Genomic DNA, 18682 nt, shown 5'->3' with positions numbered 1-18682 from the left:
CCCCAGCTGATTCTTGGAATTTAAGTGTGACTTAACACCCCTTTTTTGTCTGGCAATGACTTTTTAATGTGATAAATGTCTAGTTGCAGCACAGTCTGTGATTCACATTGAACTGTAGGTCCTCCTGTAAGTGACAGGGTAAGTCAGTCAGAGGTCAGAGGAAAGCAGTGACATACCACCCCCAATAGGATTATACCTAGAAAAGTACCATGTTCTTCAAATAAAAAAAAAAAGAAATAGATCTACTCATCTTCAGATCAACTCTCTCTCTCTCTCTCTCTCTCTCTCTCTCTCTCTCTCTCACACACATACAAACACACACACACACACACACACACACACACACACACACACACACACGCATGAACCAAAACATTATGACCACTGCCTACTGCAAGACTGAATGTGCCACATGGTAGTGTTGGAGGCATGTGGACAGTAAGGAAAGTACACACGGTGCAGTAGTTATTTGGTATGATTCCAGCTTTACATATGAAAACCTAAATCACAGATATCTACATCTACATTTATACTCCGCAAGCCACCCAAAGGTGTGTGGCAGAGGGCATTTTATGTGCCACTGTCATTACCTCCCTTTCCTGTTCCAGTCGCGTATGGTTCGCGGGAAGAACGACTGTCTGAAAGCCTCCGTGCACGCTCTAATCTCTCTAATTTTACATTCGTGATCTTCTCGGGAGGTATAAGTAGGGGGAAGCAATATATTCGATACCTCATCCAGAAACGCACCCTCTCGAAACCTGGTGAGCAATCTACACCACGATGCAGAGCGCCTCTCTTGCAGAGTCTGCCACTTGAGTTTATTAAACATCTCCGTAACGCTATCACGGTTACCAAATAACCCTGTGACGAAACGCGCCGCTCTTCTTTGGATCTTCTCTATCTCCTTCGTCAAACCGATCTGGTACGGATCCCACACTGATGAGCAATACTCAAGTATAGGTCGAACGAGAGTTTTGTAAGCCACCTCCTTTGTTGATGGACTACATTTTCTAAGCACTCTCCCAATGAATCTCAACCTGGTACCCGCCTTACCAACAATTAATTTTATATGATCATTCCACTTCAAATCGTTCCGCACGCATACTCCCAGATATTTTACAGAAGTAACTGCTACCAGTGTTTGTTCCGCTATCATATAATCATACAATAAAGGATCCTTCTTTCTATGTATTCGCAATACATTACATTTGTCTATGTTAAGGGACAGCTGCCACTCCCTGCACCAAGTGCCTATCCGCTGCAGATCTTCCTGCATTTCGCTACAATTTTCTAATGCTGCAACTTCTCTGTATACTACAGCATCATCCGCGAAAAGCCGCATGGAACTTCCGACACTATCTACTAGGTCATTTATATATATTGTGAAAAGCAATGGTCCCATAACACTCCCCTGTGGCACGCCAGAGGTTACTTTAACGTCTGTAGACGTCTCTCCATTGATAACAACATGCTGTGTTCTGTTTGCTAAAAACTCTTCAATCCAGCCACACAGCTGGTCTGATATTCCGTAGGCTCTTACTTTGTTTATCAGGCGACAGTGCGGAACTGTATCGAACGCCTTCCGGAAGTCAAGAAAAATAGAATCTACCTGCGAGCCTGTATCTAATATTTTCTGGGTCTCATGAACAAATAAAGCGAGTTGGGTCTCACACGATCGCTGTTTCCGGAATCCATGTTGATTCCTACATAGTAGATTCTGGGTTTCCAGAAACGACATGATACTCGAGCAAAAAACATGTTCTAAAATTCTACAACAGATCGACGTCAGAGATATAGGTCTATAGTTTTGCGCAACTGCCGAAACATCAGGGAAAAAGTGCCTGGCAACTCATAAGAGAGAGATCCTGTATAAGTGGAGCAGAGGTGAGTGAGAAAAACATTCTAGTGATGTTGTGGGCCGCAAATGGGGAAAACCCCTGACATGTGTGACCTGAAAAAGGGCAGATTGTGTTAGCATGGTGCTTGGGAACAAGTATCTTAGAAATGGTAAAGCTGGTCAGCTGTTTGTGTGCTACTGCCATGAGCAACTATGTAAAGTGGTTGAAGGATGGTATAACCAGGAGTGGGCAACCAGGTGTTGCCTGCAGTCTTTTTATACATTGAAATCCACTTGGCACAATGCCAGAGCATACTCTGAGAAGAGCCAAAACAATTGGTGATGCCCATCACTACTCTATCAATGTGTTTCACCCAAGAATTGCGTAGTATGCACTGTTATATCAGATAATATCTGTTAACATTATGACTTTGGCTGTTTTTAAAATTATCCACTATTATGGACATGACCATTGTGAAACTGTAGCAGTGAAATCAATGAGTTTCCAGATGAGATTAATGTATTGTAATCTCTCTCTCTCTCTCTCTCTCTCTCTCTCTCTCTCTCTCTCTCTCTCTCTCTCTCTTTTTTTTTTTTTTTTTTTTTTTTTTTTTTTTTTTTTTTTTTTTTTTTTTGCTGCATTAAACTCGCATGAGCTAGTGGATTTCTATAATATTTTGTGGATAGTCTTTCTTTCACAGTATTTGCTGTTGTTTGTACTATTTTTATGCTATTTTAGTCACTTTTCTTTCGTTTAAAAGGTAGATTGTTATTTATTGAGGATAATCTGACCAGCTCCCTTAGATTGTTTGCAGATAATGTTGTAATTTACCGTCTAGTAAAATCATCAGACAGTCAATTCCAATTACCAAATGATCTAAAGAGAATTTCTGTATGGTGTGAAAAATGGCAATTGGCACTAAACAAAGAAAAGTGCGAGGTCATCCACATGTGTACTAAAAGAAATCCAATAAATTTTGGGTATACAATAAATCACACAAAACTAAGGGCTGTCAATTCGACTAAATACCTAGGAATTACAATTATGAGCAACTTAAATTGGAAAGGCCACATAGATAATATTGTGGGGAAGGCGAAACAAAGACAGCACTTTGTTGGCAGGACACCTCGAAGATGTGACAAACCCACTAAAGAGACAGCCTACATTACACTTGTCTGTCCTCTGCTAGAATATTGCTGCACGGTGTGGGATCCTTACCAGGCAGGGATTGACAGAGGACCTCGAAAAAGTGCAAAGAAGGGCAGCTTGTTTCGTGTTATCGCGCATTAGGGGTGAGAGTGTCACTGATATGATACGCGAGTTGGGGTGGCAGTCACTGGATCAAAGGTGGTTTTCTTTGCGAGGAGATCTGTTTACAAAATGTTAATCAACAACTTTCTCTTCCAAATGTGAAAATATTTTGTTGACACCAACCTACATAGGGAGAATTGATCATCATAATAAAATAAGAGAAATCAGAGCTCAAACAGAAAGATTTAGGTGTTCCTTTTTCTCATGCACCATTCGAGTGTGGACTGGTAGAGAAGTAAGTATGAAAATGGTTTGATGAACCCTCTGCCCAGCACTTAAGTGTGAATTGCAGAGTAACCATGTGGATGTATTCAGAGTAACAGAAATTTTCAGCCTGTCATGGACAGCATAGTCTTGCATGAAGGGGCAGATTAGGGGATTGTTGGAAGGAATTTTCAGAGATAAAGGAAGAGTACAAGGAGAAAAATGTATAGTAGGAGAAACAGATAAGGAAATATAGAGAGGTTCCAAACAGGGAGTATGGGAGTGTGTGGAGGTACATAGGGGGAAGGGACTAATGCAGATTGAGACAAAGAGTATTACAGAAATAAGGGATATGTACGAGGGTAATCCCAAAAGTAAGGTCTCCTATTTTTTTTATAAGTACATTGACCTGTTTATTTATACAATGGTTTATATCAGTTTACATCTTGAACATTCAGCTATTTTTCGACATAATCACCATTTATGTCGATGCATTTTTGTAGACGCTGTGGCAGTTTTTGTATGCCCATGTCATACCAGCTCCCCTCTCCAACGATGAGGTGAAAGAAGAGGTTCATAACTTTCTGAACAACATGATGGTGAGCTGATATGACATGGGCATACAAAAACTGCCACAGCATCTACAAAAATGCATCGACAGAAATGGTGATTATGTCAAAAAATAGCTAAATGTTCAAGCTGTGAACTGTTGTAAACCATTGTAGAAATAAACAGGTCTATGTACTTATAAAAAAATAGGAGACCTTACTTTTGGGATTACCCTCGTAGCAGGGAGGGTTTCCATGTGTGCAGTTCAGAAAAGGTGATGTTGGGCACCTGTGAAGGTAGCCACATTGTACACTGACTTGACTGCAACCACACACAGAACAGCATGGGTTTGGCTGTGAACAAACTAACTTTACAGATGAGTGGCCACCACCATGCTCCAGTGTTCTAACCTATGGTATTCCAGTTCACAGGTAGGAAATTCCATCTTGTCAATTTCCTTGGTATTCCAGTTAGAACACAGCCCTATAGCAACAAGATGCAGTTTTCAAACACGATTTAATGTTCCAAAAGGACCCAAAGCAAAAACGGTTCACAAGCTCTTCGCCAAATCAAACGAGACTGACAGCATGGCTGATGATCTAGTGGAGAATGCTGGCCCTAGGCAAACTGTAGTTACTCCTGAAAATGTCAACATGGTTTCTGGAATTATTCAGCAAAATCCAAGGAAATCCATTCAAAGAATTGCAGCAGAGACTTATTTGAAGTATTCCAGCGTGCATAAAATACTGAGACAGAGACTACACGTGTGTCCATTCAAAATCCAAAGCCATCAGTCCATACATGTACAACCTGTGTGACAGAGGGTGTGAACCAGTTTCTCACAGTGATTGATAACCAAGGATTTGATGTTGGCTGCATCTGGTTCACAGATGAAACACACTTCCACCTGAATGGAATCGTGAATAAATAAAACTGGCGGTTTTGGGGTTCTGAAAATCCCCCTTTGTGCAAAGTGAAACCACTGTATTCTCCCAAAGTTAGGGTTTGGAATGTGGTATGCAGCAGAGGCTTTATTGACTCTTGTCTCGTATAAGAAATGATCGCTAATGAATGCGAAGCTGCAATTTTGGAACAGTTTGTCGACCCACAGCTTGCACTGGAGGATCTACCACACACCAAGTGGTTCATACAAGATGGACGAGACCACATTGCACCAAACATGTGCTTCACTTTGGTGATGAATACTGTGGGAATAGAGTCATTGCACAGTATTATTGTAAATTTACTGGTGCAGGGATGGATTGGCCTCAGAAGCTGACTGCTTGTGACTACTTTTTGTTTTTGAGACATTTAATTTTAAAATTGGGGACTCCTTCACTGGACACCCTGTAGTAGGAGCTAAGCTATCTAAGCTCATTATCTAACCTTGGTAAGTTATGGTTAGTTTTCCATAGTGACATTGAGGGACTGAAGTCTCTGAAGTCTCTCTCTCTCTCTCTCTTTTTCTCTTTCCTTCCTTCCTTCCTTCCTTCCTTTGTTAGTCTTTCCCATAGAAATATCTTTGTAGAAAATAACTGTAAATAGCAGGAACTTATTTCTGGAAATGAGTACCAGGTGATGGAATGGAGAACACGTTGGCACAGTCAGCCTGATGTCAGATGTAAATAAGTAAGAAACTGACTGGGATCTACCATGCACTTTGTTATCATGTTAGGGAAGGGTAGGACATGGCAATAAATGTATTTTGTCTATGATTCATGTAAGTCCAACGAGCTCACTCTGCTATGGTACCTTTGTTGTGATTACTGTGCATACCTGTACATTTGTAAATAGTTGTTGGGAGTTAAGTAGACACACCAGAGCACTAAATAATTATATCTAGTAAATGTTTGTAGGAGCATATAAAGTCAGAAAATACCACATGGTAGACTGTCAGTTATTTAGTACTCTCAACTTTTTGTTCGGTTCTGTAGTTTCAGGTTATTTGTATAATTCTTAACTTCATGAGAATTATTGGCACTTATGTTGCCTGAGAAATTATCAATGTGGATTCTGCTAGATACCCCGTCATATCCATGAGAGTTCTTGGTCTTGGTTTTGTTCATTCCTCATTACTAGAAGGGCATTCTGTTAGCAAAAAGGTGAATGGCCTTTCAGATCATGATGCACAAATTTTAACTTTAAAAGATTTTTGTGCTGCAACACGTGTTACATATAGTCATCAGCTGTTCAGGAAAGCTGATCCAGTTGCTGTAGAGACCTTTGTAAACCTTATAAAGGAACAAGAGTGGCAAGATGTTTATAGCGCTGGTACAGTAGACGATAAATATAATGCTTTTCTCAAGACTTTTCTCATGCTCTTTGAAAGTTGCTTTCCGTTAGAACGTTTAAAACAGGGTACTAGCACAAACAGGCAGCCTGGGTGGCTGACTAGAGGGATAAGAATATCTTGTAGAACAAAGTGGCAATTATATCAAAATATTAGAAACAGTCAAAATCTAAATGCAACAGCCCATTACAAACAGTATTGTAAGGTGCTTAAAAATGTTATTAGGAAGGCAAAACGTATGTGGTATGCAGATAGAATAGCTGAGTCTCAGGATAAAATTAAAACCATATGGTCAGTCGTAAAGGAAGTTGCTGGTCTGCAGAGACAGATCGAGGATATAGAATCAGTGCGTAGTGGGAATGTCCGTGTTACTGATAAGTCGCATATATGTACAGTATCTAATAATCAGTTTCTGAATATAGCAGGTGAATTAAATAGAAACCTAGTCCCAACAGGGGATCATATAGCGCTCTTAGAAAAAAGTGTTCGAGACTGTTACCTGAAATGCTCCTCCATGATACTGACAAGAGGGAGATTGAGTTAATAATTAAATCACTAAAGACCAAGAACTCTCATGGATATGATGGGGTATCTAGCAGAATACTGAAGTATTGTTCTATATATGTTAGCCCAGTTCTCAGCCATATCTGTAACTTTTCCTTTAGGAGTGGTCGGTTTCCTGACCGATTAAAGTACTCGGTAGTGAAGCCACTTTATAAAAAGGGAGACATTGATAATGTTGACAATTTTCCCTGTCAAATGTTCAGTTTGGTTTTAGAAATGGTTTAACAACTGAAAATGCTATATTCTCTTTTCTCTGTGAGGTTTTGGACGGATTAAATAAAAGGTTGCGAATGCTAGGTGTTTTCTTTGATTTAACGAAGGCTTTTGACTGTGTTGACCACAAAATATTACTGCAGAAGTTGGACCATTATGGAGTAAGGGGAGTAGCTTACAATTGGTTCGCCTCTTACTTTAAGAACAGAAAGCAGAGGGTAATTCTCCGCAATATTGAGAGTGGTTGTGATGTTCAGTGCCAATGGGGCACTGTTAAGTGGGGCGTTCCCCAAGGGTTGGTGCTGGGGCCACTGCTGTTTCTTATTTATATAAATGATATGCCTTCTAGTATTACAGGTGATTCAAAAATATTTCTGTTTGCTGATGACACCAGCTTGATAGTGAAGGATCTTGTGTGTAATATTGAAACAGTAACAAATAATGTAGTTCATGAAATAAGTTCGTGGCTTGTGGAAAATAATTTGATGCTAAATCACAGTAAGACTCAGTTTGTACAGTTTCTAACTCACAATTCAACAAGAACCGATATTTTGATCAGACAGAATAGGCATATTATAAGCGAGACAGAACAGTTCAAGTTCCTAGGCGTTTGGATAGATAGTAAGCTGTTGTGGAAAGCCCATGTCCAGGATATTGTTCAGAAGCTAAATGCTGCTTTATTTACCATTAGAACAGTATCTGAAATAAGTGACACTTCAACACGAAAAGTAGTCTACTTCGCATATTTTCATACGCTTATGTCGTATGGTATTATTTTTTGGGGTAATTCTTCTGATTCAAAAAGGGTATTTTTGGCTCAAAAACGGGCTGTTCAAGCTATATGTGGTGTAAGTTCGAGAACCTCTTGTCGACTCCTATTCAAAAATCTGGGAATTCTGACATTGCCCTCACAGTATATATTTTCTTTAATGTCGTTTGTTGTTAGCAATATTAGCCTATTTCCAAGAGTTAGCAGCTTTCACTCAGTTAATACTAGGCAGAAATCAAATCTGCATGTAGAATGCACTTCCTTGACTCTTGTGCAGAAAGGAGTGCAGTATTCTGCTGCATCCATTTTCAATAAGCTACCACAAGAACTCAAAAATCTTAGCAGTAGCCCAAACTCTTTTAAGTCTAAACTGAAGAGTTTCCTCATGGCTCACTCCTTCTATTCTGTCGAGGAGCTCCTGAAAGAGCTAAAAAATTAAGCAAATTCCAGTGCTACATTGTTGATTTTCTTCATTTAAACTTACGACTTGTCACCTGAATATGTTTTTTTATATTTCATTTTATCAGTTTCTAATATCGTGTTATAATTTCATGTATTGACTCGTTCCATGACCATGCAGACTTCTCCTTAATTTGGTCCCACGGAACAATAAATAAATAAATAAATAAATAAAATAAATAAAACTTATGGAAGTTGTTTCCTTAGATTATTGTAACTTCATGTCTAGAAGTAGTACGACAGATGACTTTGTAAATTGATCAGAAACAATCGTTATCAGTTATGCAGTACTAAAGGCTTGTAATTGAGCAGCTACTTCACCCATTATGGATCAGAAAATGTTGATGAGTCTGCATCCTGATGCTTGAAGCACAGCAGCTACCTTCAGCGAGCCACAATATTCATGTGTACAGTAAGTTCCAGAATGTTTTTCTTTTAATGAATAAACTAGACGAACATAGATGCTTAAGATATTGTGTTAATTATAACTGATCTCAGTTCAGTATTAACTTATTTGTTCTAAGTGCACCACTTTTTTTTAATGATGTTATCATGATCAGAGTTTCCTTTTTTTAACCATTTCAGAAAAGTGTTCATTGTTAGTTTTTTTTTTGTGACTCATTTCTTGATTATGTTGCGTATGTATAGTATTTTATATCCAAAGGGAACTGAAATTTTCTAAATTACTGTGAATAATCACAGTATAAAGATGCAGTTTCCTGTTTTTAAATTCAGTGGGTTCTATTTTGAATATTTTGTTTTAATTCTGGTCTCTTTGCTGTATTTCTAGGGTGGAGGAAAATAGGAGTGAGTCTGTCTTGATTCAGCTGTGATATTCAGTCACTATTGTTTTGCATGGTGAGACACAGTGTCATCAAGATAGAAGAACAATGACTTACGAGTAATGAATATGAGGGAAAACTGACATTTACAGTTATGGGAAGTGGGTGAAATGTCTACTGCATTTATCTTGTACGTTCTGTTACAGGAGAAACTTTTAAGTGTTTATTAAAACAAGAAAATAAGGTAACATAATTGCAAAGTTCACAAATATACAAAAATAACTGATAGAGCAAGACCATCGGCCACTTGAAAGAGAAAGCTGATAAAGTGACCTCTAGACAGCTTTCTCTTGATAAGTTCTAGTATTCTGAATGAAGAGCCTGATGGAAAAAAGAAACTACTTACAAAACAATAATTCATATCACAGTAAATACGCCTCTCTGATATATCCATCATTAAATTTAATCAAATGTGTCATCAGAGGCACTTAGTTCTGAAATTTATTGGAATTATCAAGAGATTTTGTGTTGATTTATCAGTGTGATTATATGAATTTAAATCAATAAGTATCTGGAATCGATACCCTCTGGGGAGGGGGGGGGGGGGGGGGGGGGAGTTGTGTTTGCTCAGCAAGCCACGTGTGCACCACTTCCTTCACCTGTTGCTCAGAGCCTAATCAACGGCCCCTTCGTACATCTACAACTGGATCAAAGCTGCATATAGTTTGCCACATCATCAACAGCCACTTGTCTGTTATTCAGAATCAAGGCACGGACTTGTTCAGTAATGCCATCAATTATGGCTGTAGCACGAAGCTCCACTCTTCTGTCATTTTTCATGCTTATTTGGCTACTTTTGAACTGTTCAGTCTACTGGTGAGCACTTTGCTATGACAAAACTTTGTCCGTGTATTGTGCTGAAAGTCTTCTATGACTTGTTGCTCCTGGTACACTTTCAGACCCCAAAGAACAGATACAGAATGCTGTCTGGTGCAAACAGTGTGTGACATGGCCATCTTTAGGTTGTGACAGTACAAAGTGGACTGATATGGTAATGCTACAACCTACCACAGGTCAAAACAACAGTGCCATCTAGTAGCCGGTGAGTGCACGAAGTCGTAGAGCCAACCTAAAGACAGTTAGAGCAAAACTGCAGATAATCATTGACTTATCCTCATACAACAAGGAGTCTTAACCTGCTTGAACAAAATTTAAGGCAAGGATTGGCTATAATTTGTTGTTGAAACCATTCTATCATTCTGAAGAAACTAGGGAAACCTAAACTGCCATGTCTGGATGGGTATTTGAACCCAACTCCTCTCAGATATAAGTCCAGTTTACTTCAGACATGTTGAGTTTCTTTAATAACTTTTATTCCATAGAAAAACACTGAGAAGTAATGAATCTCATTTGCCTTAATTCATAAACTTTTGATTGATGTGTTAACACATCAGTTTTTTTATGTTCCACACAGCCTTCTAGAATAGCCATCTACATCTGCATCTATAATATGCAAACCACCATGAGGAGCATGGCAGAGGGCATGTCCTATTGTAGCAGTTATTAGGGTTTCTTCCTGTTCCATTCACAGATGGAGCACAGGAAGGATGACTGTTTGAATGCCTCTGTCGCATGCAGTAATTATTGTAATGTTATCCTCATCAACCCTATATGAGTGATACATAGGGTGTTGTAGTATATTCCTAGGGAAATTATTTAAAGCTGGTTCTTGAAACTTTGTTACTAGATCGTCCCGGGATAGTTTACATCTATCTTCAAGAGTCTTCCAATTCTGTTCCTTCAGTATCCCTGTGACACTTCCCACGGATTAAACAAACATGTGAACATTTGTGGTGCACTTGTCTGTATATGTTCAGTACCCCAGTTAGTCGTATTTGGTATGGGTTCCACCCACTTGAGCAGTATTCTAGAACTGCTTGCATGAATAATTTGTAAGTAATCTCCTTTGTAGACTGATTGCACTTCCCCAGTATTCTACCATTAAACCGAAGTCTTATCACCTGCTTTACCCATGACTGAACCTATGTTATCATTCGACTTCATATCCCTACAGAGTATTACACTTAGGTAAATTTTACATTTCTGAACATTTAGAGCAAGTTTTGAAGGGCAAAATTTTACATTTCTGAACATTTAAAGCAAATTGCCAGTCTCTGCACCACTTTGAAATCTTATCAATATCTGACTGAATATTTATGCATCTTCTTTCAGATAGTACTTCATTATAGATAACTGCACCATCTGCAAAAAGGTTGATTTTATTATTGTTATTGTCTACAAGGTCATTAATATACAATATGAACAGCAAGGGTCCTAACACACTTCCTTGGGGCGCATCTGAAGTTACTTCTACATCCGATGATTACTCTCCATTCAAGATAACATGCTTCTTCCTCCGTACCAAAGAGTCCTCAATCCAGTCACAAATTTCACTTGACACTCCATCTGATAGTACTTTCAGAAGTAAGCATAGGTGCAGTACTGAGTCAAATGCTTTTTGGAAATCAAGAGTAAATACTGCATCTACTTGGTTGCCTTGATTCAAAGCTTTCAATATGCCATGTGAGAATGGTGCGAGTTGGGTTCCACATGATTGATGTTTTTGAAATCCATGATGGTTGGCATTGAAGAGATCATTCTGTGCAAGATACTTCATTATGTTTCAGTTCAGAATATGTTCTAAGATTCTAAAACAAATCGACATCAGGGATATTGGACGGTAGTTTTGTGAATCACTTCTACTACCTTTCTTGTAGATGGGTGTGACCTGTACCTTTTTCCAAGAACTGGGCACAGTATTTTATTTGAGGGTTCTACAATAGATTATAAGTTAGAAGAGGGGCTAACTCAGCAACAAATTCAGTATACAATCTGACAGGGATTCCTTCGGGGCATGGAGCTCTGTTCAGTTTTAACGCTGTCTGCTATTTCGCAACACCACTGACACTAATATTTATTTCAGTCATCTTTTTAGTGGTGTGAGGAATAAATTGGGCAATTCTCTTGGGTTTTACTTTGTAAAGGAACATTTGAAAATGGAGTTAAGCATTTCAGCTTTTGCTTTGCTACCCTTAATTTCTGTTTCTGTCTCATTCACTAGGGCTAGGCACTAACTTTGGTACCACCGACAGTCTTTTCATATGGCCAGAATTTCTTTGGACTTTGTGAAAGATCACGTGACAATATTCTGCTATGGTAATCACTGAAGGCATCACACATTGCTCTCTTGATAGCCAAATGTGTTTCATTTAGAATCTTTCTATCTATAGCCCTATGCTTTGTTTTACACCTATTATGCAGTAATCTCTGTTTCTATAGAAGTTTCTTTACAGTGACTGTATGCCATGGAGGTTCCCTCCCATTATGAAATGTTCTACTGGGTACATACCTATCCAGTGCATTGTCAACTATTCTTTTAAACTTGAGCCAGAGTTACTCTACATGCTCCTGCCCTCTGCTGGAAGTTTCAAATTCCTGAGTGAGATATGACACTACTGATTTTTTATTTAGTTTACTGAACGTATATATCTTTCTGCTTGTTTTGGTTGTCCTTTGTACTTTGGTAATCATTGTTGACACATCCACAAGTGAACTGAGGTTTTTTCCAAAGTACATCAGGAGATTGGTTTGGTGGATGATAGAAGATACAGTTATCATTTTATACCCACCCTTGAAACTGTGTCTTGCCCAAACAATCTCACATGCAGCTTCAATTTCTACCTCAGTGAATTTTAGTTTCATGTCAGTTGCGACAAATACGCCACCTCCATTTCCCATTTGCCTATCCTTTTTATATACACCTAAATTTTCACCAAAACCCTCACTGCTGACAATTTCAGGTTTCAACCAGCTTTCTGTACCTAGTATTATATGAGCTTCACTGCTTTTCATCCGCGCTTGAAACTCTGGCATTTTGTTGCAAATGCTTCAGCAGTTTTGCGATTTTAATACGAAACTCTGGCATTTTGTTGCAAATGCTTCAGCAGTTTTGCAATTTTAATACTCTCACCTGTGGGAGGCATTTCTTTCCTACAGCTATCGTTATCTGGATTGGATGGAGAGTTGCTTAATCTAGTTGTGCATCCCACACAGAGTCAGCTACGTGAGTAGCAGCCTCTGATGTGTAATGCACACGTGACCTATCTAGGGGAACCCTACAGTTCTCAACCCTATGGCACATGAGAGAAATAAGCCTGATAAAACCTTGTATTTGAAGAGCACACATATTGGTAATAAAAGTTTTTACAACTTCATTTCCTAACTACAAAGGAGAGAAACAGGAATTTGTGTAGATAAAAACTGTTTGCTAGTGCATGAATTTAAGGAACGTCATGTGCTTATTAGCTGTAACAATTTGGTTCAACACACATGTTTATGTATTCCTCATATTTGTTGTTGTTATAATCATCATTGAGGCAGTTAATTTATTTCATATGCGAATATCACTCAACAAATAATAAAGGCATGTGGCATAGGTATTAAAAAAAAAACATAGGAGTCTGTTCAGTGTACAGTGCCCCAAATTACTTTAGTTTTAATTGAAACTACTTTTAAGTAAGTACATCTTTTTATATCAGAATCACAACTGCACACAGTCCTATGCAGACAGGTCTGTGCAAAAGGACATCTTTGATTTGCCTTTAATTTGCCCCAGTCATGCTCTCAAGGCAGCTTACTGAATGAATTAACCAAATATGATGTAGTGTAACATCCTGATGGCACTGAAACGAATGATACATATTTGAGCTACAAAATTTGTTATATGCTCAGCCTCCCTGAGTATATTGGAAGATATACAGTGCATATACTTGTAGAAAAACCAGTCCAGTCTATTCAGGAACAACACATAGGGAAGGAGATGATATTCTACTGGGTAGCAGAATGTGGGAAAATTCAGGGCAACAAACTGGCAGAAACAACAGCTAGGTTGGACTGCATTTTATCTGCAGTTGCACAATTTAAAGACCTCCTAATTACAATCACGTAACTGTTCAGGGACAAAACCATTCAGTGATGGGAAGGAGAATGGTCGAAAGTGGGGGACAAACATTTCTGCTCAGTGAAACTGAGAATATCTGGCTGTTGCATAACTCCTCCCTGCCATAAAGATGTGGCAAAGAATCCATTACTTGCTTCTGGATTGGGTACAGGTTTTCTCTCTGAAGAGAGGATCCCCTAATTTGTTGTGCTTGCAGTGTACAAATTTTGGTATGCCATAATTCGATTGACTGTGTTTTATATCATGACAAGAGTGCAGAAACTGGTTTACCAGCTGTTCTGTACTCTACATGACATTGTGGGAGGTGTGGTTGCGGTTTTAAGTTGGATGGCTTATCCATTCACATGCATGGACACACGCCCTTGTTTGTGTGTGCGTGTGTTTGGGGGGGGGGGGGGGGGGTTGCACGTGTGCGTGTGTGTGTATGTGCATGTAGTGGAAATAATGACAATAGTAGGAAGCAGCAACCAGTTTTTAGAACTACAATTATGTTATGTTCCAGTGATGTGAAAACATCTTGTATATACTATACTTGTGTACCATTCACTCACAATACATTAATATAGCTCTTGTATTGTAGGTCTTCCAGAATCAAAAAGAGAATTGAACCTGAGCCAGCTCGAGCAACAGCAAGAATTAGAAAGAAAATTATTAGGGTACGAGATACAAGAAAGAGAGGTGATTCTTCATCAAGTGATAGTAGTAGCAGTAGCAGAAGGTAGAAAATCAGTATAATTTATCTTAGTAAGCCTTTTATTATTTGTATAATGTTCCTAATTTCTTGATTTCTCAGATGTAAGTGTATTGTTTAAATTTACCAGCCATTAGAACAAATGTATCTGTTTAATGTTCCAGAATACAGATTATTGTAATCATATGGCTATGTTGTTGGTAAGAGATTTCCCCACAGTGACTGAGAGAGTGATCTAACTATGACACATGGCAGTAATTACTTAACATTAGTGCTTTCTAAAAATCTTGTGCCACTATAATATTACTATTTTATTTATACCCTCTCATATTTTTCATTTGTTATCTACAAAATACTTTATCTTGGAACCTAATATTTCATTCTGTCACTAAACTATAAGACATTTGCATTCTGATTTGATATTTATTGAATGAAAAACTTAATAACAGAAATGAGTTAATCAAATCATCATAGTGCTTTGATTGTGTGTTGTGTGAGGTATTTCATGACTAATCATTGCATAAAACATACGGTGATAGTGAAATTTTATTATTGCTTTTGTGATAATAGCAAATATTTAATGATTCCACGATCAATACGTATGCATGTACACAAAACAAAAAGTAATCTGTTGATACAATGAAAAATACTATTATGAGACTTAGTATGTTGTGGAAAGAGATGAAAAGTGATTTTTATGAGAAATTAAATAATAGGAAATAATAGTTTGAAAAATTATTTTATTACTGTAAGCATGATATAGTGTTAAATATTTACAATTATTTGGGCACCAGTAAATGTGGTTTGTATCATGTCTCATTGTAGATATTTTGACCTTTTATTAACTAAATGTTAATATTATGAAGCAGTCCAGAAAAAACTAGCCGGTCTGTGTGGCCATGCGGTTCTAGGCGCTTCAGTCTGGAACCGCGCGACCGCTACGGTCGCAGGTTCGAATCCTGCCTGGGGCATGGATGTGTGTGATGTCCTTAGGTTAGTTAGGTTTAAGTAGTTCTAAGGGACTGATGACCTCAGATGTTAAGTCCCATAGTGCTCAGAGCCATTTGAACCATTTTTTTCCAGAAAAATCTGAGCACACTACTCAGTGTTGTTAACAGAAGTATGTAGAATATTTAAGCTCTTAATGCCTTATGTGACTCAATGAAATCATTCATCAGCTATGTCCACTGCCGATTAAGTATAGCTTTGACTGCAATGAAAATGGTGGATATACATCTAATGAGTGTACAGAACACTGGAAAAGTTAGGCATCTTATGATTTTGTTTAACAGTTCAAAATATATTGCGTAAAATGTTTCACAAATAAGGACAACCAGTGATCAATTGCACCTTTAAATGTACTGGCATCTTGGGCCATCTCTGTTAAAATGTTCCTTTTGTAGGTGTAATTTCTAACAAGGGAACCTCCCCATCACACCCACCTCAGATTTAGTTATAAGTTGGCACAGTGGATAGGCCTTGAAAAACTGAACACAGATCAATTGAGAAAACAGGAAGAAGTTGTGTAGAACTGTGAAAAAATAAGCAAAATATACAAACTGAGTAGTTCAAGGGAAGATAAGCAACAATAAGGACGATAGGAACGCAGGAGCGCCGTGGTCTCGTGGTAACGTGAGCAGCTGTGGAACGAAAGGTCCTAGGTTCAAATCTTCCATCAAGTGTAAATTTTAATTTTTTATTTTCAGTTTATGTGACAAACTCTTATGTTTTCATCACTTTTTTGGGGGTGATTATCACATCCACAAGAAAACCTAAATCGGGCAAGGTAGAAGAATCTTATTACCCATTCGCCAAGTGTACAAGTTAGGTGGGTCGACAACATATTCCTGTCATGTGACGCACATGCCGTCACCAGTGTCGTATAGAATATATCAGATGTGTTTTCCTGTGGAGGAATCGGTTGACCTATGACCTTATGATCAAATGTTTTCTGTTCCCATTGGAGAGGCACGTCCTTTTGTCTACTAATCGCACGGTTTTGCAGTGCGGTCGCAAAACACAGACACTAAACTTATTACAGTGAACAGAGATGTCAATGAACGAACGGACAGATAATAACTATGCAAAAATAAAGAAAGTAAAATTTTCAGTCGAGGGAAGACTTGAACCAAGGATCTCTCGTTCAGCAGCTGCTCACGCTACCACGGGACCACGGCGCTTCTAAGCACACTTCGTCCATGATGTTGCTTATGTGGCCCATGGACTACTCAGTTTGTATATTTTGCTTATTTTTTCACAGTTCCACACAACTTCTTCCTGTGTTCTCAATTGATCTGTGTTCAGTTTATCAAGGCCTATCCACTGTGCCAACTTATAACTAAATCTGAGGGGGGTGCGATGGGGAGGTTCCCTTGTAAGGATCACTTTGCAGAGATATAGGAAATTTCTTTTAGGAACAGGAACATGAGACACAGCCAGAAAAAAAGATTGTGAGGTTGCAGATATGCACAGGAGTTGAATTGCAAATGAGCAGTTGGTGACGGATGCATCTAATCTTCCACACCGCTATGCACAATACAAAAGAGAGACTAATGCTATCAGTATCAACTTTTTGGTGGAGTTTGGTTCTCCATATTGCTTTCAGAAGTTCCCTGCTCCATAGCATTTCCCAATTTGTTATTGAAGTAAGAAACTGAAAAAGCCTGTGTTCACATACTGAGACGTGACATCTATCTTACATTCATTAGCAGAAAATTACTGTACATTAAAATTGAATCGTATGTTTATGCAGTTAATGAAAAACATTACCAGATACTTGGATTTTGTTGTGTCACTCATTGCACTGATAATGTAAGGCTGTTGTTTACAACCTAGAATTTTAGAACTGTACATTTAATTCTTCAACAAGATTGTCACTGTGATGGTGCACTCATTTTGGTATTATGTGGTGATGAAGAGCTACTTAAAGTGTGTGAAATAAAAATACCTGGATTTACACAAATTCCATGTCATTAAAAGTTCAGGGTATTTCATGCCTGGAAATTACAAAGCAGTGAATGTAAGGTCATTAACAGCCTTTCCAATATGTCTGGTGTGAAATGCTTTTACTTTCACTATCTTATTTAAATTAATTAATGTAGTAGTAAAGTTAACAACTCGTGAAATGGTAGAGACATTGAGTCATCAAAGTGCACAAACAAGACTGAAAAGTTTGCTAGCTTTCAGGTGGCTTCTATTTTGAACTATAGTCCCCCCCACCTGTGTAATTGCCCCATCTATACCTCTATTCATATCAGCCAGATCAAACCCACTAAACATCAACAGTGCCGGCATCTTCAGAGCTGTCATCTCTCTCTCTCTCTCTCTCTCTCTCTCTCTCTCTCTCTCTCTCTCTCACACGCACGCGCGCACACACACACACACACACACCACACACACACACGACACTTTTACCCGGTATGTGGAACAGCTCCCCTTCCTCTTACCACCCCCACCTCTTGCTTTCCCTTTGCTCTTGTCATGCCCCTTGCCTTACCTCCCCTCCTCTTGCCACCTCCCACTTGCCACCGCCAACTTGCCACCCCTCTTCCTGCCACCCCCCCCTTTCCGCCTCCCTCCTCTTGCTGCCCCCCCTCCTCTTGCCACCCCCCCTTTCCGCCTCCCTCCTCTTGCCGCCCCCCCTCCTCTTGCCACCCCCCCTTTCCGCCTCCCTCCTCTTGCCGCCCCCCCTCCTCTTGCCGCCCACCCTCCTCTTGCCGCCCACCCTCCTCTGTACTCCCACACTATGCCCTACCCTTTGCCCCCTACCCTCCCCCACATCTCCCCCCCCCTCCTACCATCTCCTTCTCATCCACCGACCCCATGTATTGCTCTCACTCTCCACCCTCTCACTCTCCCAATGTTGTCAGCATTTGTTCCCAATAAACATGACCACAGGCATCCTGTCCTCCATTCTTCCTCAGATTTAACACCATCTCTTCCATTTGTTTCTTGTGGGCTGTCTCAGCCCAACATACCATCTTCCTATATGT

At 39.1% G+C, this 18682-nt stretch overlaps 1 protein-coding gene across 1 annotated transcript in view; it reads left to right on the top strand.

The window, feature by feature from the left end:
- LOC126471069 (RNA-binding protein with serine-rich domain 1-like) overlaps positions 1-18682 on the top strand; it is a 109571-nt gene that overhangs the window by 32514 nt on the left and 58375 nt on the right. The window contains exon 4 of the mRNA XM_050099141.1: positions 14580-14717. Within this exon, the coding sequence (XP_049955098.1) occupies positions 14580-14717 (138 nt within the window). The remainder of the gene's footprint in view (positions 1-14579; positions 14718-18682) is intronic.

Source organism: Schistocerca serialis, chromosome 3, assembly GCF_023864345.2.
Source record: "Schistocerca serialis cubense isolate TAMUIC-IGC-003099 chromosome 3, iqSchSeri2.2, whole genome shotgun sequence".
Classification (NCBI taxonomy): Eukaryota; Metazoa; Arthropoda; class Insecta; order Orthoptera; family Acrididae; genus Schistocerca; species Schistocerca serialis.
This window is presented reverse-complemented; position numbering and strand designations above follow the sequence as displayed.